Source organism: Anas acuta, chromosome 8 (assembly GCF_963932015.1).
Source record: "Anas acuta chromosome 8, bAnaAcu1.1, whole genome shotgun sequence".
NCBI classification, from domain to species: domain Eukaryota; kingdom Metazoa; phylum Chordata; class Aves; order Anseriformes; family Anatidae; genus Anas; species Anas acuta.
In genome coordinates this window covers 4,864,196-4,889,625 of record NC_088986.1, presented here as the reverse complement: position 1 = coordinate 4,889,625, position 25,430 = coordinate 4,864,196, and the positions used below count along the sequence as shown (strand labels likewise).

General features: G+C 46.8%; 1 protein-coding gene across 1 annotated transcript in view; it reads right to left on the bottom strand.

Annotated features, from left to right (window-relative positions):
* PLPP3 (phospholipid phosphatase 3) overlaps window positions 1-25,430 on the bottom strand; it is a 42,331-nt gene that overhangs the window by 14,121 nt on the left and 2,780 nt on the right. Inside the window, exon 2 of the mRNA XM_068691085.1 lies at window positions 4,138-4,295. Within this exon, the coding sequence (XP_068547186.1) occupies window positions 4,138-4,295 (158 nt within the window). The remainder of the gene's footprint in view (window positions 1-4,137; window positions 4,296-25,430) is intronic.

Sequence of the window (25,430 nt, the reverse complement as noted above, 5' to 3'; positions counted from 1 at the left end):
CAAAGCAAGGGGTTTCTTTGTTTTGTTTTGGCTGCCCCGTCGTCTCTGCCCCTCTCTGGTCTGGTCACAAGGACGGCGATACGTAAATTCAACCATCAGGAAAAATGCCTTCATGTTAATCCCTTTCTGGAGCAGGCAGCAATATTCCTGCCGGCGTGGCAGCCTGCCAGCAGCGTTCAGGAGACAAGGCTCCCCTGCCTACCTTTTTAAAAGCTTGGCACAACGTTTGGAAACTAATAAACTGGAAAAGTATGGCAATTAGGCCAAGAAGAGATGAAGTCGTATCACTGTTTGAACTCACTTGTACCACAGCTTGGAAAACAAAGGTTGACCTAAGGCGTCTGAAATCGCAGCTAAGCAGGGTTTATCAAGAAGAGATACAAGTACAATAATGAAAAAACAAAAACCAAGCCAGATCTTTCAGCAGCTGTACACAGAAATACATCAGGCAGCTGCACTGTCATCCAGGGCTTACACGTCAAATCTAATATTTACTCTTGGAAGCCTGGTCGTGCCCAAGAGCTGCCTGGGGAGCTGCAGCTAACCAGCTCCATTTTAATCCTCACAGACTCCAAACCATCATTTGCACAATCTTTATCCCCGTTCTGGGCTACCTTCAAGCCCGAGCTGGGATCCAGGAAATCTCTTTGCATGAGAACCACAGAAGAATGTCAGAGCATCTCCTGCTCCTCTGCCAGGAGGCAACACTTGGGCATCCGGAGTGGATGCAGATGATGGATGCGGATGGTCCTTGGGGCTGTTTGGAGACTCACTCCCATCCATCTGCATCTCCCTGGGCTCATTCTCATGCTGGTGACAAAAACCTGCAAGTACCTTGTCTCTGCCCTCATCATGCACCCAGCATACAAAGGTTTCTGCCATGCACACAAGGGCACAGCCACTGCCTGCAGCCTCCTAAACACCTAAATCTGCAAGAAGGAGAGCTGCGAGGCTCTGAACTCCCAGCTCTTGCAAAGGGGAGACGAGCTGAATTAAGGGCGACATCTGATACCAGCCGATGTGCCATTGCTCCCAAGGCACAAACAGCCATGTAAAGCTGAGGCTCCCGGCCTGGGAAAAGGCATGTGACCAACATTTTTAGCAAGGACCAACAAAAGTCTGGGGATTAATATTTTTTTCTCACCGTTGGTGGTCTCGGTAATTGCACACATGTAGCAGATTGTAAATTGGAGACTTCATTCCCTCACTAACAGACGGCTGGGCAGCCGTGAGCCCTCCACGCTCAGTTAAAGTCATGGCTCAAGCTTAATGAGAAGCTAAAATTGGGGAAACTTGTTTTTTTGGCAGTGCCGTCCCAGATAAAGCAGGATGGTGGAAAATTAACGTAGCACAGATGTGCAGGAACTGAAAAGACATCCTGAAAACAAGCAAGTCAAAGCTATCCATTCAGCTCTGCTCCTGCCTCGTGTCCCTGGCGAGCCATCCACGTGGGATGAGCGCCGTGACCGCCACACGTGTTCAAAAAAAGTTGGCCATTATGACAAAGGCAATAGTAAGCTCTTCTGTCTGTGCATGCCTTTTGCACATTTTCAGTTCTCATCCCCATTTCACTGTTATCACAAGGTATCAGCAGCAATTCAATTAGCCTGTGATTGCTTAGAGTCTTTCGAACCCTTAGGTCTTTGGAGCATCGTTCTCTGTGCTTAATTGCATTGAAGCCTATCACCTCGAACTGCAAAACCGTCAGCTAATCTGGATGTGAAACTCAGATTACCCATGAAATCCACCTCCTTAGGTATTTTCCACAGGTGTTTACAGCCCATCAGGTGTCAGGGCTGGGGCCACACCGCAGTGGTTCCTGCAAAAGGCTCAGGAAGAAGAAAAGGGCATTTTCCATCCCAGTGAACACCAACGTGATTCTTTCACCCAGGAGGATCAAACTGACGATTTTCTAGCAGAAACAACAGTCAGGAGAGATGTGGGAGCACACAGCCCACAACTTCAGGGTCATCTGCGTGGGAATTTGCCTTTCATCAGTAAATACGTAGGTATTAAAAACAAATGTGCATCTCCTCACAGCCTGATGGAAGCAAAGGTCTGTGGCTCTGTGTTTACTTAACTGGACCTCCGAGTGTCCTCAAGCCATTTAAAACATGACCTGGACCTTTTGCCCAGGGCTAGGCTGCCCATCACGCCACGTAAGGCAAGGGTGTAAGATTTTGGCTTCGCCACCCAACATGCCATCCCCCTGGCAGCCCTCCTAACCGCTGTCCTGCCTTTCGAAGGCAAATGTTTTGAGCAAAAAGGAACGGAGTCAGTGCTTTGTGGATTTGGAAGGAATTCCTATTATGCTACAATAATTCTGGTATCTGGGTTACATCTGAAAAAGAGGTCAGACTGACTTGAATTTTCCACGCGTGCTGCCATAGCACAGAAATCTGTTTCTTCAATTCCTCGTTAGCCATTTGTATCACTCACCAGCAAATAACGGAGCTTGTGAATTTACCTTATTAAATTACATTTGTTGTGGGCACAGCGAAACCAGCGCAGAAACATCTAATTCTTTGGGGATTTTCTTTTTCTTTTAATTGACCTGCTATTTCATGGTAGAAAGCTGATGGATCACATCGGCAGCTGATTATGTTTCCAGTTTCTGTTCCAACTCCTCTATTTGCCACCGCCTCATTACTGATCCGAAGCACACTCCGCATGCAGCCAGCATGACGATAGCTCAGGCAGTAATGTGAAAATGAGGGGCTTTCTCATTTCGTTTTTATGGCTTTTCCACACTCGGGGGTAATTCACCTGCAGGGTAAAATTCTGCTGCACTTTTGGAATTAGGGGGTTGTCACCTTTTGGGGGTCGCTTTGAGTAGGGAGGGAATAAGGAGGAGGCGTTTTGGGGACCTATTCTGCTAAGTGAATGCACGTGGTCAGGGAATGATGGAGAGATGGGCACAAGCTGGCAGATGCACTGCACATCTCGCTGCTGCCTGTGAGCAGACTCATGGCCTATTGGCAGCAAAATGAAAGGAACGGGATGGTTTCTGCTGGCCCCAGTGAGAGGGAACATTGGCGCTTCATGAGCGCCCAGGGACAACACAGGGAGGCTATTCTGGGGAACATTCATTGGACTCCAAGATCTTTGAATGTCCCTTCCAACAGAACTGTTCTGTTATATTAACTACTCAAAGCAGCAAGGCTGGGGACAAGGTGTTACTGGAGCAGGCACCATGCCACACTAAAATATCTACCAGCCATAACATTGCTCCCATGAGGGAGGATGGAAGCCAAGAGGGGAACAAGTGCTCCTGACCTCCCTGTCTCCAGCATGGAGCAAGAGGAAGGCAGCATCTTTGGGAAAGCACCTGAGCTGTGTTGCCAGCAGGTGAGCAAGGAAAATGCAGGTACTTTTCATTAAATAACTCATTGGGAATTTCATCTGCAGATGCAAGTGTTTGACCAGCAGCCAGGAGACGGCTCCTGCCCAAGCATGAGACACGTGCTGGTGGAAGGAGGCTCAGCTCCATGGGCTGAGTTCAGCTTTTTGGCTGAAATATAAAGCTCTCACTGTACAATCATCATCTCTTAGCATAGCTCTAGGAAACCTGGCAGGAAAAGAAATGAAGACGTTGGGAAGGTGGTGTATCAACTACTTTTTACAGTGAGGGCTCTGGGAATATGCTCCCGTGGAAGATTTTAATTGTCTTTTTAATATGCCTGTATTATACAATCTCTTAAAAATCTAATACTAACCTGTGAAACTTTTCCAGGTACTGGTTAGCTGAAAAGGTTCATCTTTTTATTATTTTTTTTCAGCCTTATAAAATAGGCAAATACCTAGAGTTATTTGAATAGGGACAAACCATGCCAAGTCCTCACTGACACTCAACTCTTTTTGCTTCTGCTCTGAACTCCTACCACAGGGTGAAAAAGCTCTTGCAGAGCTCCCAGACTTGCCCAAACAGCTTTGGGCCTGTTTATGAGCTTCGAGAGTAATCTTATTCCTCCCATTACCAGCTTTCATTTGCAAATGTTCACTGAACTTACACGGAAGTCAGATAGTCGCCGAGGAGAGGTGCACCTCAGTACATAGCCTGGACCGGCTACAGAGGTTAAGAAAAGCTGTCATGAATGCCCAAGGGGCAGGAGAGGAGGCTCCAAAGATGGTACTTACAGCAAGGATGGCAATGAGGATGCCTGCAGCACACAGCACTGCATCATTGATCGTCTCCATCGACTTCAGCGGGTACCTGATGCTGTCATCGTCGCAGTAGAAGCCCCGCTGGTAGGGCTGGATTGTGCTTGTTTCAATGATGAGGAAGGGCAACCCAGCTAGAAAGAAGGGGAGACGATAACCAACCCATCAGTGATACAAGGTAAATACAAACAAGCCATAAAAATTATACATATATACATATAAGTACACACATATAAAATAAAAGTAGAAAAACCCTTGCAAACCACCCAGTGCCATTCCTGATGCTTCTCTTTTCGTATTGCTATCTTTCCAGAGGGGATAGCTTTGGGTTTTGTTTTTCCAAGTTGCTCTTGTGGGGGAAAAAGCATCTCTCCTGTTATGGTTATCAGATGTCTGCTCTGCCTGGTTTCAGTTAAGCCTCATGCACTGCAAATATTAACTTACAGGAACGGACCCCAAAAGCAATCCCTCGGCAAAAAGCCATGAAAGCAAAGCTGGCACTTTTCTCCACGGTGGGCTGATGCCCCACCGCAGCGCCCTGCCGCCAGGCAGGATGAGCTGTGCAAACAAACACCGAGGGATTGGGTATCAGCCCTGCATTTCCTACCTGACTGGCCCAGCTAAAGCCAACCCACGTTCCTTTTATGCCTCTGAAGCCTTCCTAGGCTCCCTCCTATTTACAGGGTACGGGCATGCTGGTGCCCTCCCATGCCCTAAGTCTATGTGTTTTAGGCAGCCACAGGACATCCATCCTCCACCCATCCTCACAAGGGTAACCTGAGCTTGCACCCAGCTCCAGGAGCTGCTGAAAGCCCATCAGAGCCCATTCCCCTTCAATCACACTAAAACCATGTGAAAATTGCAATAAAACACCATTTGAAAGCCCCTGCACAAGTCAGATGCATCCAACCAGCTCGGCTGGAGCTCTGCATCAGGTGCTGGGCTCAAAAAACAGACTGCCATGGATTAGGACACACAAAAGGACACCAAGATTGCTACATATGTGAAACTCCATATTCTCCTTAGCGTTTTGGTGAAAAACAGCGTTACCTCAAAAGGTATTTCCCGGCCACAACGTTAACTTGCACAGGGCACACACATTCCTCATGCCTCAGTCTCCCCATCCATCTTTGCTGTTAAGCAGTACATCCCCATCAAAGCAAGGCCCTAATTCTCTGAACCCCGTTCAGAGCAAATCACAGACCACAACGTGCAGGAAACCCTCCTCCCACTCACAGGGCAGAACACTGGCAAGAGGAAAACAAACAAGGCAAAGCACCTGATGCAGCACAGCAAGAATATGTAAAGGATGGGGCCAAGGCAGAGCAGAAAACCCATGAGCCGTGGCCAGTGGAAAGCACAGGGGATGCCATTTAGGTGACAACACAGAGTGGCTCAAGCTTTGGGCCAAAATAGCAAGTCTTATGCCCAGACCTTGTAGAAAGCATGTGGGAATGTTTGTCAACCATCAACTTGCTTAAGCCCCCCTTGGTTTGTTAGCACAGCTAGAAGTCCAAGAGATCAGGGATTTTTTTGTTGTTTCAAACCAGCAATGAAAAAAAATAAAACAAACAAACAAAAAATTATTATTATTATTTTTTTTTTTAATAAATTTGGATCACAGTCCACTGAGCGTGATTTGCAAAGGTACTGCTTGAGGAGTTAACACATAATCAAAATAACGTTCCTCATCTCCACGGGAACAACTTTTGTCCTTCGTTTGCGCAATCCATTTTGGCTCCCTTTGCTCTGTGTTAACAGGTTTACCTAACCCAGGATTATTAGGGGTTTTTTGTTAGCCTATTAAAAAAAACAAAAAAAAACAAAAGAAGATAGTGCCACTCATCAGCTCCCTGCTCCAAGTGAGCAGGGACAAAACCACTCATACCCAAAGCCTTTTGGAAGTAGCCAGGACCACCGCTCAGGACTCCTACCAGATCACCTCCAAAAGCTCCAGAAATGGGTTAATGGTGAGCATTCGGCCCTGCAGTGCTTGGCAGGACAGGGCAGTTTCCAACACATGTGATGAACAAAGGTTTCGGACCCGCCTGCCCAGCTCCGATTTGGTAAATACGATCGAACATCTCGTGTGAATCCAGTTGATCTTCATTCCCCTATTTAACCGTTCTGAGGCATAGCCAGCTTGGCCCTGAAATGTGCCTCTGATGCCAGCAATATGATATTAATAGGCCACTTAAAAAATCCTTAGTTTCCCAATGAAAAATTGCAGTAGAAGAGCTAACGGCGCTCGGTGTGATCCAATTTCACATGCACTTGAAGCGGCAGCGTAACAGTTGAACTCGGGGAGTAGACATGCCACGGTTACGTGGCTTATTGTTATTTCTCCAGTTCCTCTTGTTAATAGCTTTCACATGACAGGTCTGTAAAACACATGTTCCCACAGACAATAAAATACATCTGAAAGCTAAAACTGGCTTAAAATAAAATAAAAAAAAAAAAAGACAATAGTGTTCCTATATATTATATGAACCCAGGAATAATAAAGATTTGTTTTCCCTTCATTCACTGAACAGCATGGGGTAGTATTTCCGCATTTCAATTATATGTACGCTTGCCACAGCTATAATAAGAGCATAACTGACCTATATGGTATACATTTTCTTTAAGCGCGCATAGGCAGAGTTCAGAAAATCCAATGGTTTTGTTTTCTCTCCTACAAACTTGTGGTTTAGTGGGATATTGCCAATCGAGTCTTGACATTTTTCCAGCAAAACAGTAACCTCAGATTCCCTTTTTTTTTTCTCCCCTCCCTTTTTTTTTTTTTAAACATGAGAAACATAAACACACTCCATAGCTGAACGGATATTGCTTAGAAGACATAACATGCCCTTGATTTCGAGGGCTGGGTAAGAGGTTGCTTTTGCAGCCATAATTACCCAAGCAACAGAAGACCCTAGCCCCAGCCTGTGCTGAATGGTAAATTGTGCTAAAGATGGCTCTTCTTCCAAGAGATTATTTCTTGGAGCATGGGTTGTCTACTGGACTAGGTCACCACCCACATTTTTTTGGCAAGGGGGTTCCAGCACGGAGAGGCCTGAAGCAGAGCCAAAAGGCGTCCAGAGAATGGGTTTTGCAGAAAACACTACAGAGGGAAGTCTGGAAGAACACAGAAAATTAAAAGCGGAGCAAGATGCCTTTGAGATCCCTTAGAAAAACACCACAGAAACTTTATTCACACTAGGAGGCAAAGGTAGCCAGAACTGGAGCTACAGCCCATGCACCCTTGGAAAGGCAAGGCAAAGTAGTGTAGGGTTATACCACGGAGATCACATTTTGCCTCATGACTTCTTATGCCCCAGTGTAACTCATTTTAGTGATAAAAAATTCAGGTTATGCATCCCTGCCTGCAAAGATTTGCATCAACAAATTCAACAGCTGAACTGCCCACAATGGTGCTGACTTTCCCAACCTCTACCACTTCCCATCCCCTCCACCCTTCCCACTTCCCATCCCCAACCACAGTACAGAAATACTGAGGATAGATGAGGTATGTCTCAGAACGTGCTAACAAATGGCAATTTGCACTGAAGTGACCAGTAGCCCTACAAGACATACAAAAAATTACACTGACTTAGAGATGGTCCATCTTCTCCAAAAACGGCCCTATTTGGCCATTCTGCCCGTCGCTATAAGGCACCCGTGTTCTCAGATCACTTGCAAAACCTTTAATAGCACTGCAGAAGGGCTTCACATCCTTCTTATTACTGGTATCACCATGCTGAGATATTTTATGCAGCAGCCAATGAACCATCCCCTGAACCATCAAGACCACCCTGGCATATTCATATGGGACCGTGTAGCCAGAGATGGGATTATTACCCCAATTTTTCAGACAGATAAAACCAAGGCAGAGTACAACAGAGGGATTTGCTTATTCCAAAGTAAAAAAGGTAAATGGAACAGAGATTGCCTTTCTGAATTGTAACATCCTTCGTAAGGTAAAGGAAAGGCTTTTTCCCCCATACATAAAGGGGAATTTCTGCTTTAATAACAGAACAAGGAAATCCCAACCACATGCTTTTATCTAACTACACTGCAGGAGATCAAACAGGGCTCCAAACCATGAGCATAACAGAAATCTCCTGGGGGCTGATCCTGCCCCATCCAAACCCACAGGGGTTTGCCATGGGTCCGCGTGGAGGGCGGCACAGAGCAGGTGTGGACACTAACGAATTGTGCGAGGCACCACGGGATGCCGCGGGGCTGGACGTTGAAAAATGATGTTGCTTTTGTTGGGAGGAAGTCCAAGTGACTTCGTGACCCCAAACCGCTGGTGTCCCACGCTAATATTGGAGGCTTTCAATTTATTTATCTTTCCATTTAATAAAGCCAATCAAGTTTGTAAAATCTAGCACCAAGGAAAAAAAAATTCCTTTCCTTGATCAGCACCTTTATCAACAGACAATTAATAGGCAATAATCCTGGGAAGGCTGGCAGGGTGCAGGGGAAAGCTAAAACCTCACCGCCAAGCCCAAACAAAATCCCTTGCAAAAGCCCAATGTACTCTCCGACCAGCTTGAAACGTGCAGAAAATCAAAGGCAGAAGAAAGGACTCAGTGTTGGGTACAGCACTTTGAATCTTGGAGCCTTTGAAAAGTTAGCACTTGTGCGGATTTAACGAGAAAAAAAAATAAAGGGATAAGCTTTCCTTGGCCACCCATCGGAAAAGTTGTGGAGGGAGCTGGAGGGGAAGAGCCATTTTGGCAGTGACCCACCTATGTAGCTCTCATCTTCCCAGCCCAAACTTCACCTTTGCACTAAATTAAACACCCTCTCAGTCTATTTTTTTTTTAATGTTTGTTTTTGATGGAGGTAGTTTTTTTTTCCAGAAAAAAAAAATACTCTTCTTTAAAGAGAGCAGGTCAGTGGGATGTTGCTGGCTATCTCAACAAAGCAATGATAATTTCCAGCGCTGTGATGGGTTTGGCTGCCAGTGTCCAGGCCGTGGGCATGTTTTTAAGGTTTCAGTAGATTACAGGTCTAGCTTAATAAGTGAAAAAGATCATTAAATAATTTGGCAGGGCTGAGTGGGGCATCTAATTCCTCATTCAAGATACATTGTGTAAATATTTGGGTTCCAGCAAGAGACAGGCTTTCTATTTGAACTATTTAGTGGCTGATCTTGGGTACATATAAACCTTATTTGGTTTACGATATTTGTACATATTTTATAATGCATAAAACTATATTTGGCTACGGTGGGCTTTTACTGGGGCTTTAAATGTTGGCTTCCCCAGCTTTTGGAGGAGAATGGCAGCACTTCAGATAAGAAATAAACACATCAGGCTTTGGCAGCTGCTGCAAGAGTGAATGACTCTTGAAGACAGTTGACATTATATAGATACAAATATATGTACACACCGATAAAATTTTATAACACGAAGAATAAAACTATTTCCACATTTTCATCATATCAGGCATATGCTGACAGTCACTATTGGGCCTGACTCTGCACCAGCACCAACAAAACGGATGGAGGAACAAACAGTAGGAGGTTGGTCAACAAAAACTACATCTCAAAGGGACCTGATCCATAGTCAAATGACAGCTAAAAGAAGAATCATGCTGAATTATGCCGGGATCTTCAAAATTCTTGAAAGGATCAGTGAGTGCCTCCTCAATGTTCTTTGACTGAATCTGGATACTTAATGCTCGTATCTTCACCAGAAAATATCAGAAATGCACTATACCTTCAGCCTCACATTTTATTAGCTGCTCAGTTGTAATTGTTCTTCACCATGGTTCCAGCTGTCCAGAAGACCGCTTTGGGCATCCGCCCGTATTTTGGAAACACATTTAGTGTCTTTGTTTTGAAAACAGATTCCCATTCAACTCACTCTATTACAGTTCTACTACTCAGCTACACAGAAACACATGGGGATAGAAGATTCCCTAAACATACATGTACAAACAAACCCTAGACTTTACTGTAGACCAGGTACCTGCTTTAGAATACCGAAGAACCTACAAACAAGGAGCAGTATGCACGGCATTTCACTGATTTGACCCGTTTGGAAAAGTCCCAACACACAAAGGGCTGATTTCCACTAGAACCAAGACCCTAGTCCACCTTCTACCTGCTGTAGGTTCTGCCAAGTAGCTCACACTAACCTTTGCGGCTGCCTACGTCAATCTGTCTGGTGCTCTTCCGAGCTATCAGGACAGTGACGCTTCCATCCACTTTATAATTATTAGTTCTATTTCAGCCAATTCATAGGGACTACAATGTAAACCTCACCATTTTTAGGTCTACCAGGTCTGCTTCCTGATGGGCGGACACAGGTTCATTGTTCCTTTTGACCTAGATGATGATATTTTCTAGACTTTACGTTGTGTTCCCCACAACACCTCTTTAATAAGAGCTGGTTATGCAGGAATGCTGGGCAAAATGCCTTCTCATGCCTGTGAGAGCAATGGCAAATGAAGAAAGCAAAGAGCACTCATCTTCTATATGGACAACCCTGTAATATTTATGACCCCAAGCCGCACGGGTATTTGAGAAGTGCCTGTAAAAGGAAGTGGTGACGGTGGCAGGAACGCCACTGGATGACTGACAGCTATCTCTACCTTGAGACCAAAACCATTATTCAGCAGCACAACCCATCTTTTGCAATAAGTACTATCTGGAGTACGCTCATTGACCCAACCATTCTGGAGGACATTAAGAGAAAAGCTCTTGGTCACAGATACTTTAAACCAAATGTGAAATTATTCTCACGCACTGCAAATTCCTCTGGACTCGAAACCCCAGCAGGAAATGCTTCCTTATGTGGCCGGAGCTCGCCGTGCCAGACCCACGCACTCGCTCTCCAAAGGCTCCAGATGAACAGGAGCGCTGCCATTGCTTTTGCTGGGAGGAATTCTGCTCTTTTAGAGAGTACCTGTTACCTATTTCCAGAAGTAAACACCACGTACAAAGGAAAAAAGGAGAGAAAGGAATTCTAAGAAGTATGTTAAGTTGTTCCTCCTGGGAGTTTGGCGTTAGCTGATATATTAAAAAGAGCTTTAATATAAAGTGTGCATATATTTTTAATACCTAAAAAATGCGTTAATAAGAACAAAAGCTTATCCAAGTCACAATATCTAGATGCATATAAAATTCTGCATTTGTGGGGTAGAACGGATCTAAGCCAGACTGGCCAACCCGCAAAAGTTGGAGAGGATGATTATAAAAGACATTATAAATAGGAACCCAGAGACGGCACCAATCAAGCATGATGGAAAAAAAGCCATCAGCTCACATTGTCTAGAAAAACAAATAAAATGCAATATGCCATGAAAACCCAAGGCATCAGGATCTTTTGATGCACCTCTATATGGCCAAGTGCTGTGGAAGGCCTTCTAGATACACCAGGTCTGACCTAGGATGACCCAGCTCAAATAGAGAGGGGAAAAAAATTAAGAACATAAGAACACATCCTCAAACCCTGCAATACCCAGGGCAAACAGAGTGTGTGAAAAACACGCTGTGGTGACCATTATGTTTTCAATTAGAAATGAAGTGAGCCCAGTTTCCTCTGCCAGTCAATGGGGTTTGGAAGGAGCTCTGCCTCGCCACGGCTTCCCTGGGTCTGCCTTCGAGGAAGAGCTCGCACTGGTCCTACTGACGCACACTGCCATGGGCACCCTCCAATTTGCCCTTATAACAAGGGGTCTGCTCAACTCTGCCAGCCCCTATTCAAAATGAAAATTCTGCGGGCTGTAGGTCTCACGTTAATATACAAGAATAATGAGCAGTGACTCCTTACCTCAGCTCACTACTCCAAACACTGCCAGGTATAAGCTACTTTTCATTGCACAACCATGACAAACCTTAGCAAAAGCTTACAGTGGAAATATAAAGCTGCAGCCAAAGTGATGCAGTTGACCAAATCCTATTATTTTTTAAAACAGTAAAGGAGCAAATGCAGGAATACAGCCAGCTCACCTGGTCCACATCAGGCCCCTTAAAACAAAAACAAAACAAAATTCATCTGCTAAACTTCCCGAGCTTCCTCCCTGCTTGCCCGGAGCATCCTGGCCAAGCTCTACAGCCATAATTGAGCACGTTTTTGGGAGCAACTGCTCCTTTGCAGGAGGAGGCCGCGAGTAGCTTTGTGACCCCGTTCTGTCAATGTACCTATTGTAAATGCAAAATCCTGCTTCGGATTTGCAGCAGCAGCCACCTGCACAAATAATGCGGGGTTATAACTCTGTAACCGAAGACAAGCACTGAAAGCTTAAGAAGTTTGTAGTCCAAAATGCACTTCTGACCTCTTCCTTAAAAGTTCACTAATCACTTTTAATTCATAATTTATTTCCTCTTAATATACTCGCTTTATATAATACTCCCTCCTCTTATTTTTTTCCTTTTTTCTGGAAGTTCCCCAGGAGAAAATGGTATTACACAACTCCCTTGATTAACTGGAAATGAAACTTTTCCCCCTCGGTAGTCGTGATCTGGTACACTTTCCAGGATATAATGCACGGCGCTGAAAGAAAATCAAAAAAGCATGAGTGCAGGTGGAAATGGTTCAAGTGATGGGGGTTTAATCTCACTGGTCCCATAGGCAAAGCCCCACAAGGCTGTGCCTATGCCCAATGGGTTAAAAAGATGCAGGATTATCTCATTTCTTCCTCTCCTGTACTTTGACTGAAGTTGCACCATGAGAGTGGCACCCTAATATACGGCAATGTGTGACATAGCTGAGACTGTGCTGGTATCCAGGTAATATTGAAAATATATATAAATAAAATAAAATCATGCAGTTAACTATACGAGCTTCATATTACAGGGAGGGCAAGCCTTGTACATGAAGGCTTCTGCCTTGGCCTTGCTGCCCAGTTGTGTGGATTAAGATATTTTGGTGAAAAACAGCTGTGAATGGGCTACTTCGGTGGTCACCTTGAGCAACAGAGGTGGCTGCCCCGTCCTACCAAGGATGGGATGAACTACCTCTCTGTGACAGCGGCTCTGTGGCCAGGTGACACTGCATGGCCCTGTTCCCTTAGGGCAGGGCAGAAATGGGGCCGGATCCGAACAGCGCAGGCAACGGCCAGGCTCCTATTTACACGGACCCAGGGGACACAATGCATACAGTGTTCTTTAAGAGCAAAAAATGGATAACTCCCCATTTCCCTTTCCAGCCCCCTCATAACAATGCCCTGCCCCGCTGTCAAGGAACGTGTGAATAAATTGGGGAAAAAAGGTTAAAGAAGCCCAAGGGAATGGCAGTCCCTTTTTCTTTATTGCGGTTAATTTTGACAAAGGCTCTACTGTTTCCCTATTTTTTTTTTTTTCTTGAAGGGCTTCGTGCCAAGTTGCATTATTCCTCTTCACCATGGTACTACCATGAAACTTGCCTGGTATGTTTGCCTGAAAATTGCAGGTTTTCAGGGAAATTGTTTTTTTTCCTTCAACAGCTCCCTTTGTCACATCCATCATGAAAAGAGGAGAGGGGCTCAGGCCTGACCACAGAAACAAAATGCCACAGAAAAGCACCCCCAAGCCTCTGAACCGGGCACCCTACAATGCCACTGCTCAGCATCACAAAAACCTGCAGAAACCTCCAACACCCCTTTTCCCACCTCCTTTGCAATCTCAGCCCCATGCAATGTGCCACAACCCACTTTGCACAGCCTCTTTTCTAAGCGCTTCGACGCTTGGGAAAAAGCCCATTTCTCCCTCTACTACTGGCATGGTTGTTTGGAAGGATGTTTTTAAATGGAAATAGTTTCTTTTCTTGCAGCCCATCGTGGCAACCAGAGCCCCCTGGCTCCTGCTGCCCAGGCAGGAGCTTAGCAGCTCGTAGGGGGTGTCCTCGATTTCCAGCCTATTTACTGCTCCGGTGAGAAAGGCGCCTATAGATGCTCCAGTTCTCAGATCAGAGCTTGGAGGGACTCTCATTCAACAAACCAGCTCTTTTCTAAACGCTGTCAAAGGAGTGATTTGATGCCTTTCAGCGCTCGCTATACAAAACACTGAAAGACCAGCAAACTTCAAAAGCCGCAGAAGCAGAGCTGGAGTTTGGCAGGAGTTCATTAGCTGCCTGTGTCCTTCTGTGTGTGGCTTGTAATTACATGCAGACCTGATGCCAAATCCTAATCTACCGAGGGGTACCAATTAACATGCTGCTGGATGATTCACAGGTAGCTAATGTCGAGGTTTATACAGCCAGCATGCCAAATAATGCATGCATTTGTTGGGGGGTGGCAGGTTGGTTGCTTGGTTTTGGAGGGGGAGTAAGCTGGTCTTTTTTTTTCCTCCCTTCTTTCTGAGTTAGTGTAAAAGTGAGGTTCTGGCAGCAAAACTGGGATTGTCCAGCTCGTTCCCAGGCCACACACCAGTGGGGCTAATCCTGCTGTCACTGGGGGATGTGCACATCCCCTGGTGCATGGTCTGGATGGAAACCACTGGGGTTTTGCTCCTACGCTACAAGCCATCAAAGCTCACCAGAAACATATTTCTTTAAAAAATGGATGAGTGGCATTAAATAGTTCATTACTGCTCTTTTGCTTCCGCTCACCCCAACAAGGGCTTGCAAGTTGAACCACCTATCTTGTTTTCCCTTCATATAAACACTACTTTTCTGCTCCACAGAGGGAAAACTCTACAATTAAGGTGCAGGTTGCACTCCATACTTGCCATTCCTGCTGCTTTCACCCTCTTGCTGCTGTAGGTAGTAAGACAGTGACAGCAGGAGCTTGAACAGCAACTAGAGAAATTGAGGAAGCAGGTACCTGAAGATAATTCATCTCTGGAGGAAAAAATATATACAAAGCTCTATCTCCTGCAAAAGAAAATATAGCAGCTACCAGATCGTGGGAGCAAAAAAGCCCTTCTCTAACTTGAGATCCGCGTCCCTTCACAGCCAGCTGGCTCCCGGAGCAGCCCTTGGCAATTAAACCTTGGGAAGTCAAACAACGGCACGGAAGCTAATCTTTTGTCTTCCTGCTTTTTAATTCTTGTCCTGTATTTGATCTCTGAGCAGAAAACACAGGCATCGAGTTCTCAAGCAAAGGGCAAGCCACAGCGGAGCAGGTCCCTGCCTGCCGAGCCCCTTGCTCTGTCAAGCAGATCTCCAAGCACCACCACTGGTTCTCCCATGGAGAGAAGGAAACCTAGCCCTCATCTCCTTTTCCTACTTGATTTTACACTTTCCAAAAGCCAAGGCAAGCCCTCTGAGCCTCTCTTGCCCCTGGCATGCTGTGGTTCAGTGGCCTCCTGTCCGCAGAGGCACCGTGAAACGAGTGGCACACAAGATGGGCAGCAAAGCTCTCTGCCACAAAAATGCATGCCAGCTGTCCCATCACCTACCAGCCATCAAATGGGTGATAAAAATGATGACCACTATAGCTGGGGACTGCTAAAATGGTCTCTGAGATGGGCTAGCCAAACACAGGACTTTTTCAACATGTATCCGAAGACATATTTTTCCGTTTGCTCCCAAAGAAGTAAACCTTATTGGAAACAAAAGCAAAGGGAATAGGGATAACAGTTTGTTCCTGGCTGCCTCTCTGCCCAGGAGCCCTATGGATCTTTATTTCAGATTTACTGGAGGTTTGAGGCTGCTAGCCAGAAACAAGGCTGGACGTGTTGAGAGGGAATTTGCAGAACTGGTCAGCCCTGGTGGAACATTGCTCCTGGAGGCATCAGTCACGGGAGAGCTATGCACTCAGAAATCATGGTTTGGTTGCATTATGGATATAGCACCCAGAGGCCCTCATTAGCAGCAATTTGATAAATTTTGCTCTTCTACCTTTACCCAACAGCCAATTTCTATATGAAATTTTCCGACAATTTTTAAGCATGCAGACACCCATGTCTCCCACCATCCCTCCAGACACCCCTATTTTCCTACATTTGTATTTCCCCCTGTCTATAGGGCGAGCAATTCTCCCATCACACTCCTTCCTCCCATACCACTGCAAAAAGCCTTCAGCCCCGCAGAGTAACTCAGTGCTGACACCGGTGGGCTGCAAGCACAGCCCAATGCTCGCACCACTTTATCTTCCTAATAAACCTTTCAGTGCATTTGACACGATACAGATCTTGTCCAGCCAGGAAAGCTTTCTTGCTTATCAGAAGCATTTTTAATCAACTAGAAGGGAAAACATGGCCTGACGTTTTATTGCTTCCTTGCGCTTTGCTTTGAGATGTTTCAGTTTTCTCTGATTTGTACTCTTGCTAATCTCTTTACACGAAGATGGGTGGAAAGCCTCAAGTCTTTCATGGCCAGCAGCTTCCCCCAGATAATTTGGAGGCAGGGCAGGGAGAGGGGGCATGGGGCAGTGGGGAGGGCACACGGTGGGGTGAGAGAAGAAGGCACCAGGCACCAAGCCCTCACCCTCGCGGCAGGTCCTGGGACACGGTTTTGTCCTGGCCACAATTACAAAACAACAAACAGCGTCTGTGGGGAAGGGTCATAAGAAGTTCAGCTTTCCTCTATTAAAACCATCTGGTGCCTATAAAAATAAAAAAAAACACGACTGGTTGGTTGAGATGGTTGGTAGCACCTCCTCTCCACTCTGCTCTTCCTGACATTTCTTAAAAGCTCAGTGGCACTTGGAGGTGCCGCCAAAAGGGAAAGGGCTTGTACTGTGGGCCGTGGAGTGCCCTGCCCTCAGCACAACAGCAGTGGGGGGCCTTGTGGATGCACATCCCACTTCATCATGAAGGTGTCCTGGTATCCCTTTCTCCCTGTCTGAGCCAAACACTTGCCCACCAAGATCCTGTCCCCCCAGCAAAGGGTTTCTCCAGGTTGGAGACATCACCAGGTTCCTCTTCGGCACCAAAACTCCAGGAGCTGGGGGCAAGGACCTTTATTTTCCCTCTCTTTAAAAAAAAAAAAAAAAAAAAAGAAAAGAAGAGCCTAAACCTCCCCTTTGTTTCCAACAGAAATAAAGGGGAAAAGAGAAAAAAAGAAGAGAGGGGAGCGCTTACAGGCAGCTCCCCAGCCTGTAACACAAAACCGTGCTGTGCTGGGAAACCTTACACCGTGCCGCATCCAGCTCGCGCACTCCCGCGCCGCTCACTGCCTCCCGGATGCTTCCCCAAGCCCAAACTGCCCTTGAGAGAAGCCAAGTCTCAGCCTCTGCTGAAAAGCCTCTTTGTTTGGATTCCCTTTCCAAATCAGCGTATCCTGAGATTGAACTCCCTCCCACCCCTCTGCAGGGCTTTTTAATGTTCGGGTGCCTTGGCAGCAGCCAGATTCGCCAGCAGGTTTGCGGTCCTGTAATAACGTTCAAAACCTCGGCGCTGGGGCACGTACAGCGCTAGCAGCTTTCTTCACGTTAAAGGAGGAGGGGGGAAAAGTATTGCAGAATTACTTCAAACAGTCCTTTAATCGTGAGTTGTGACCAGAGGAGCTAAGTTCTCCTTAATTAAACAGCAGCTTTAATCAGGATTCATTAGGCTGCGTGAAGACACAGCAGCGAGCCGCAGCAGATTCTCAATGGGATGTTAAATCCACTTTCCTGTACTAACCCACTCTGTCTGCAAGCTCGGGGGGACAAGTGTGCTAAACCCACGCAGCTGCAGCATGCAACTTGGTCTCCTATCTCTCTTTAGGTCTGCAAGCACCCCAAAAATCCTGCAGTGCCCCTAGGATGAGAAGATGCAGTACATCCAGGACAGGACCTCTGCACTAGCACAGCCCCAGCTGAGGCCCTGCAGCACAGACAGCAGCGAGGCAATAACTGCAGTTACCTGGAGCTAAGCACACCAGACCTCACAGCAAAGGGCTGCAACTTGCACAAGAAGTCCCCTGGTGTGCCAGCACCAAGTCCTGTGGTGACTCTGGCATCATCCAAGCACAAAGCAAGGGATGGTACAGCAGGTTTCCCCTCCACGTGGGTAACTCTGCCAATGCCAAAGGGAAAACGAACCTTCTTCCCTGAAACCCCACACCCAGAACCTGAAGCAATATCACTGGGAAAAGCTGGTTTTCCACTTGCAGTGAGCTTTTTCATCGACCTCAGCATTATATCTTTCCCTGTGAAAGCAAAATGCTGAGCGTTCAAGCAGGTGGATTTTCAGACTGTGGACCCAATCCTGCGTTCGTAAAGCAACATCCAGTTTTGCAGATGACTTCAGCAAGAGCAAAAGCAAAGTCTCATATCTGCAATCCAGATGCATCCTATGGTCAAACTCACTCCCACTCATCTGACCATTTCAAAAATGTGGCACCCATAGACCCTGCAGCAGCTTTAGGCACTGCAGAACTTCTTTGTGCCCGTGCATGTGATAATTTATCAAAATAGGCTCTCTCTAAAATGCTATTTGACTTTTCCATGGTTTTGCATTTCACAGAGATTCATGCCAGCTCAGTAAGAAAAATAAATGCCACAAAACTTCTCCTTTAAGGAAGAAAAAAAACAAACACAAAAAAACCAACCCTCCCCAGACCAATGCTTTAGAAATGCTTCCACATGCTAATCAGCCTCCTATTCAGCTCCAGACTGAATAGGACTCCAACAATGACAAAGAAATACGCTGAACCTATTCCACATTTCATCCCCTTCACTCAAAATGTTGCTGTTACCTTGGTTTTCTGCTGCTTTGTGGGAGCTGCAGCAGAATGACCACTGCATGCTAACGCGACTGGGAGGGTCAAGAAATGGGGAGTGTTAGGCAATGAAAAAAAAAAAACAAAAAACTTATCCTGGATTATGGGTGAAAATAAATGGGATTATTTTATGAGATAGTCACTGATGCTACTAACTTTTATGAGAAAACAAGAAAAAAGGCAGGCCTCTACTGAAAACAGGCTTGTATTGCTGTGCAGAAAAAGGAAATTCGCCTTAGCTTGGCAGTTCTGAGGAAGCAAAAACACCCTCCAACCCCTTCTTCTGTGAACTATCCACCTGTGCCTCCTGTTATCGGTTGGCAGACCTCTCAGCACACCTCTTCCCATGCACCCTTACCAAGAAAAGCCTCAGCCCTGGTTTGGGGAAGGTCCGAGCCAGCTGCAGCTGGTGATCCAAGGCTGCTTCCCTTTTCTGCAGAAGAGGGAAGCGTGCGAGGGGGGCCACCTAGCTACGTTCACACAGGAACCGAGGTGGAAATTTCAGGGGCAGGTGCACACATATCCTAGGGACAGGATTCGGCCTGGCCACGGGAGCCACAGACTTCCTCCTGGATGGCACATGGCTGAGGATCAGCTTTCAAAAGCTGCCTCCCTACCTGGTGAGGCCCTGGCAGAGGCCTTGAGCCTACATGAAATGATCAGGAATTAGAGGTACCTCGTTAGCTCTGCAAACCCCACCAGGCAGCTGGGCACATCCATAATGGAAATTTGGCCTTTGAGGAGTGCCCTCATTGTGCTCCTGCTCCTCACCCATGGGGGCAGATGCTCCTTCGTGTTCCCTACATCAAGAGGCCCAAACCTGCCCGGCCACAAGGCAGGACAGCAGGCTCTGCACAGGGATCATTCCTTTGGGCCTTTGAGGTCCAGGGCAGAAACCCAGGAGCCAAAGGGAGCAGCAGCTCTGCAAAAAGCCAGGGCCATCTAATCACTGATCAAAGGGCTGCTTCAGAAACCTGATAGCACCAAACCGAGTCACAGCTATCAGCTTCAGAGGAGCCTTGCTGCCTGCCGCCGGCTCACCATCATCCAAAATAACCCACGAGCATCACTCGGGAAAATAAACGCACCCGCTGTTCACTGAGCAGCATTCTGAGAGATATTTTTGGCTTTCCCTTTGGAAACTATCACTTTGGAGAGTGGTGGGCCTAACAAAAAGCCTTGGAAAGCCTCAAAGCTCTTCTGTGCTGAAATACTTGGGGTGCAGGAGCGGTTGCCACGGCCACTGCGCTGCTGCAGCAGAGACCTCGCAGACAACATCAGTGGGAAAGACAAGCAGGGCTGGGCTTTGAGAAAAGAGCATCAAACCACCCCAGAACAGAGGTGGGGAATAACTTCCCAGGCCAGGAAGCCCAGACCCCGCTTGTCACAGCAGCTTTCAAATGCAGTGGTTCGTCCCGAGGCATGCGATGTCTCAGCCGTGAATAAGCACACGCTGGATTAATGGCAGTGGGATTAATGTCTGCTTGCGGTGCCTGCCTCCAACACACGCACAATCAGATGAAGGGCACTGCTGTAAAAGCTTTCAAAAAAGTGACCGTCATTCTCGCTAATTTACAGTAAAACCAGCTGAAAGCTAATTACAGGGAATGCAGCTTGTTGCTTCCTCTGCACGGCAGCAGGCTACAACCCTGACACCGTGGGGAAAAGCAAGCTCTCAGAGGGATCATCATTTGCTTCAAGAGGGACGTCTGCCCAAAACCACTAACCAGGGACTTTCACTTTTTCTGTTTAACCTCGTGGAAAGAAGCACCACACTGCGCTCAGCTCCTCCGACTGGCAAGCTGAAGCAACCCCAAGAGGTACAGCCATCTGCAAACCCTCAGTGCCATGTAGGACACCTCCGTGCCACAGCTGCCTGCACTGTTCAGGGCAAGGCCCAGGTTTTTCCAGCCTAAACCAAGCAAGAGCACTGCCAATCCATCTTCAATTTGTGCCTCAGCCATTGCAGACTAGACCTATGGGTGTGCTTTAGCAGAAGGCTGCAGTCATCTCCCAAGCTTCTGTGCTGTGCTCAGTGTAGTTGCCACATCCTTTTGGGGCAAGGGATAGAAAATGATGGGAAAGTACTAGAGGATTACAAATGCTCTCCAGTGATTCAGTGTCACCAGCAGTCAGACCACACGCAGCTCCATTTGGGCTTTGGCTAGCAGCCCCAGCCCAGTCCCGTAGCTCCTGATGGAGAGCACCATGTGCTCTGATAAGACAAGTTCACGGAAAGGTGCAAGCTACATACAGGCAGCACTGGAATGGGAACACCCAGCACAAAGAGCACAGACATCCTCAGAACATCAGGAGCTCCGGAGTTAGGTTACAGGCTCTGCTTGTAATATTTACTTGACGCGGAGAGTCGGTTTTCAACCCTCTGTCCTCAAAACATCCAACGCATGTGAAAAACAAGCCCACTTACGTGACCAACTTGAAAGTGCAAGAGTTTAAAGATATTTCTGGCACCTAGAGCTGCCTGGCCAACCTAAGCTTCAAGCTTTTTAATACATTGTCTTGGTGATAAACTTAAGGCAAGTTTTCCAGTGGTTTGTGTCAGGAAACTCCATGAAGACACTTTCAAACTCCTCTTTCTTGGCAGCATCCTTCCTGCTCAGGAGAATTCCTGAGCACGACCTCCCAACAGCTGCCCCAACACAACCCTGCATGCGGACACCTGATCTACACTGAGGAGCTTTTTGCGTGCTAAAATTGTGGAGCGGATTGTGCTTCTGCAAATAGGTGTCACGAGAGAGAGCGAAATGGAAAAAGGATGGGGTGGCTCTGACTGGGATACAAATGTCCTTCTGTGAAAGGGATCACACTGAGCCCTCAGGAGACGGTGCATGGGGCATCCTTGTCCTAGCTTTTGGTGAGACCTCTCCAGCCTGACAGAAATCTGGTCAGGGGCACAGGGCAGAGTCATAGTGCTGGAGGCACAGAGGGCTCCGTTAGCCTCTGCTGAACCAGTTCCCACTGCTCTGCCACACCAGCCACCCAAAGAATACACAAATCATGAAGTGTATTCAGAAAAACAACTTTAGACTTTACCATTACATAATAAATGCTGGATTCTTCAAGTCACCGCTCTTCTGAGGCATTATCATTCACTTGAGTCACATTTTTATTTTTTTTTTTAACATGAAACCTGAGCTATCAAAAAAATCAGCATAACTGCAGCAGCCAGGGCCCTAAGCACCAAAACACCACAACACAGGGCAATGATACCCAGCCCCCGGCTGGCATCCGGGGAGGGGGTTTCCCTGTTCCCCCCGTGACACATCCCCCGGGGAAGCTGCAGCTCTCAGAGCCGGCTGCACTGAGGCTGGGCTAGGAGGGCTCGGAGGCTGCTGCCTCTCCCCATGCTGCCTTCAACAGGCATGCCCTTGTTCGAGGCGAAGGCAGACCGGGCGACCACAACGGTCCCTCCTGGATTGCCACGGATGAAGCGGGAGCATTGTATGAATGAAACGGAGAGGACGGAGTCTGCTCCTCCACAGCAAGCTACAGAACAGGGCTGGGGTGTTTTTTTCCCCCTCTTTTAACTCATTTCAGACAGAGATGGAGGCATGCGAACAGCCTTCCTAGCTCAAGTATGCAAACCATTTCTGGGCGGTCTATGGAGGCACGAGCATCTGGAGGATGTACTGTCAACCTGTATCTAGGCAAACAAAGTCAGACCAAGACAGCCCCAGAAAGGTATGCATATTAAATCGAGTTTTAAAGGGTATAAAAATAATCTGTTTGATCTGGGAGCGATGTTTATATTATTTTCTGTGCTCACTACAAACAGATATGATTAAAAAAAAATGTCGTCTACTGTAATTGCGATCCCATCTCCTGCCTGTCTCAGCAGCAGGTACACAAGATTCAAAGCACTCCTGGCCACGAAGCAGTAGCACGTAATCCTGCTTTCCTGGAGACACATCTTCAGCCTGGCTTAATTCCACCAACTCAGGAAAGCAAGCAGATTTATACCCCCGAGGACTCGGTCTGCCATAGGTACAGCACTTCCTTGTTCTGCAATTAACACCTCAGGTATAATTGTCACTAATAACCCGCTCTTGATACTTTTTGTTTCAGTTTTTATAAAGTCAACACACGCACACAAAAGAAAAAAAAATATTTTAAACACCTCCAAAACATTTCTCTCATCTTTTCTTCCAGTCATCTTTTGCTCTTTCTGTCTTCCAAGAAAGGGGCAAAAACTGAGGATGGATATCACGCTTGGATGCTGATTGCTGGTTCAGTCTTGAAAAATTTTTTAGAAGGAGCACCCCAATCAAGGTACGACGGGATGCAGCCACACAGCCCCTTACCAAGATGACTCCCCTGCAAACCTGCATTCACCAGAGCATCCATCCCTGAGACAGACCCTGCTGTTTCGTGACAGACCTCTACCGTGAGGAGCTCCTACCAGGATGAAAAGAAGCAATACGTAAACACTAACAACCAAACCTGATTTAGGGATGCTCCAAGCACGATGACGGCTCTCCACCCACACAGCTTCTGCCGTGCGGTGCGGGCCCAGACCTCCCCAGCCCAGGGAAGGCACGGAGAAGACAACACCAAGGCACTGGGACTGCCTGGCTGGTTTAGTGTGGCCAGAGCTCATTGTCCCTCACCAAAAATAAGAAACAGCTGAGTCAGCAGTTTTTCAGGTACCTATAGGAAGATGTTACCTGCACGTCAGCACGCCCTGCATGGCAGGGTAGTCGTAAAAAAACAAAACAACAAAAAACAACCCAAACAAAACAGAGTTGCTTAGCTCATCGGATTCAACTTTACAGCCTCCAAATAACTCTAACCTCATCCCTCATCTTTAATTCCTCCCACTCCTTACAATTAAATGACAAACCCAGGCCTGTTTGTGCCAATTTTTGTAATGGCATGGCAGGGGCTCAGGTGGAACTCAAGCCCTTTTTGCTTCTGGAAGCTGGACAACAACACAATTTTCTACACAGACGAGAGTTAAGAGTAACCTAAACTGTTAGCCCAAATTACAAGATTATATCCCCGCTTACATAAACATTTCAAGGTCCTGCTAGCATAAATATTTACTTTCAAAGTTCATTTTAGCATCAGACTCACAACAGAAGAGATGCCAAATTTGTGAGAAAGCTGAAGAGATATTAAGGGCGTAAGAGGCCTATCAATCTGTTGCTTCAAAACTTCCTGAAGGCAGTAAACTTGTGTTGTGTTGACTAACTGTGACTGGCAAAAAAAGAAAAAAATCAATTAGAGAAAGAAGATGAGAAGCATGGCAAGTTAAGCATGTTTTACATCTCACCAGCCCTAAATACACATGCCCATAAGCCTGACTTCCACAAGCAGAGGAAGCGGGTCAGCCAGATGAAACCCCTCTATTTTATAGCACAAGCAGGACGTTTGGGAAGCTGCTGTACCTGCGCAAGCTGCAAAAACATGAGCTACTGAAGACCCTAGCGTGCCCTGCTGGCCTTGCTGACGCAGCCTTCCCCTCTTCTGAGATGAAACGCTCGGCTTGGCGCCTGTCAGCAGAGCACAGGTGGCCGCTCACAGTTTGCCTAATGCAAAAAAAAAGCAGGACTGAGAGGAGCAAATTTAACCCTAGATGCTACTTCCATGGGAACAGCCTCCAAGACATCCCACCTGAAGGGTTGGGATAGGAGGACTTGCCCCACTGGGCCCACGTCCCATGCAGAAAGGTGATGGCTGGTTGAGCTGCTTGCAACCAGGGTGACCACTGTAGGTGGCATGAGGTCCTCACATCAGACCCTTCCTCAAAAACTTTCCCATTGCTCCTCAACCCACGCCACTGACTGTCTTAGCGGCGCCAAGCTAAGCCCCCCAGGCTGAGCTCCTCAGCCACATTTTCGGATGTGTCGCGGTGACCAGCAGGACTCTTCCAAACCACCAGGCTCGCCTGTGGCCCTAACAATTTCAGGAAGCATCTTCTAATTCTCTAAACAGAGCCATCCCGAGAAGAGGAAGCAGATGGAGAAAGTTATTTTCCCCCCCTCGAATGACCTGGTTTAAATGCACATTCAGTTCTTTTCTGCCTCTTTTACCCAGTTGAACTCTGACACACAATTTCTGGGATGTTCACGGTATCTGCGATGAAACCTCTTGTTGGTGCAAGGAAGCGGAGATTTGTCAGTATGGGTGCTCGGCACATTCATATGCAGAGTGCACTCATCAGGAGCGGGGTATTCAGAAATATTTAGCCCAATCCAAGCTGGAAATGTGGGGGAAATTGAGGGTGATCTGGTTTGTCAGATCTTCACGAAGCCCACCCCACCAGCAATGCTCTGGCAGCTGCCAAAGCAACGTGCTCCCATCAATGGATTGACAACTGCTCCCCACCATCCCTGAGGAACAGAGATACTAATCTTCCCCTCATGCATTTTCTATCAAGATAACCATTGTAATGACGATGAGAGACAAAGTGGATCCTTCTAACACCTTGCACCAAATTAAAGCTGGAGGAAGCTCCTGATAGCGCTGCTTTACTTATTTTAACTTTCTGAGATGTTTATGATAATTGTCTTCTGGGTAATTTGGTTAAATTTGTATGTAAACAAAGAAGAGTTTGTACACATCTGCTGCCTCACAGAAAGCATGTGTCATTTCTGAAAGGCATTTCAGCCATAGCTTATTCTTTTCATTTTTCCCCATAGAATACTGACTCAGGGCAGACTTACAGCAAAATAACTGCAG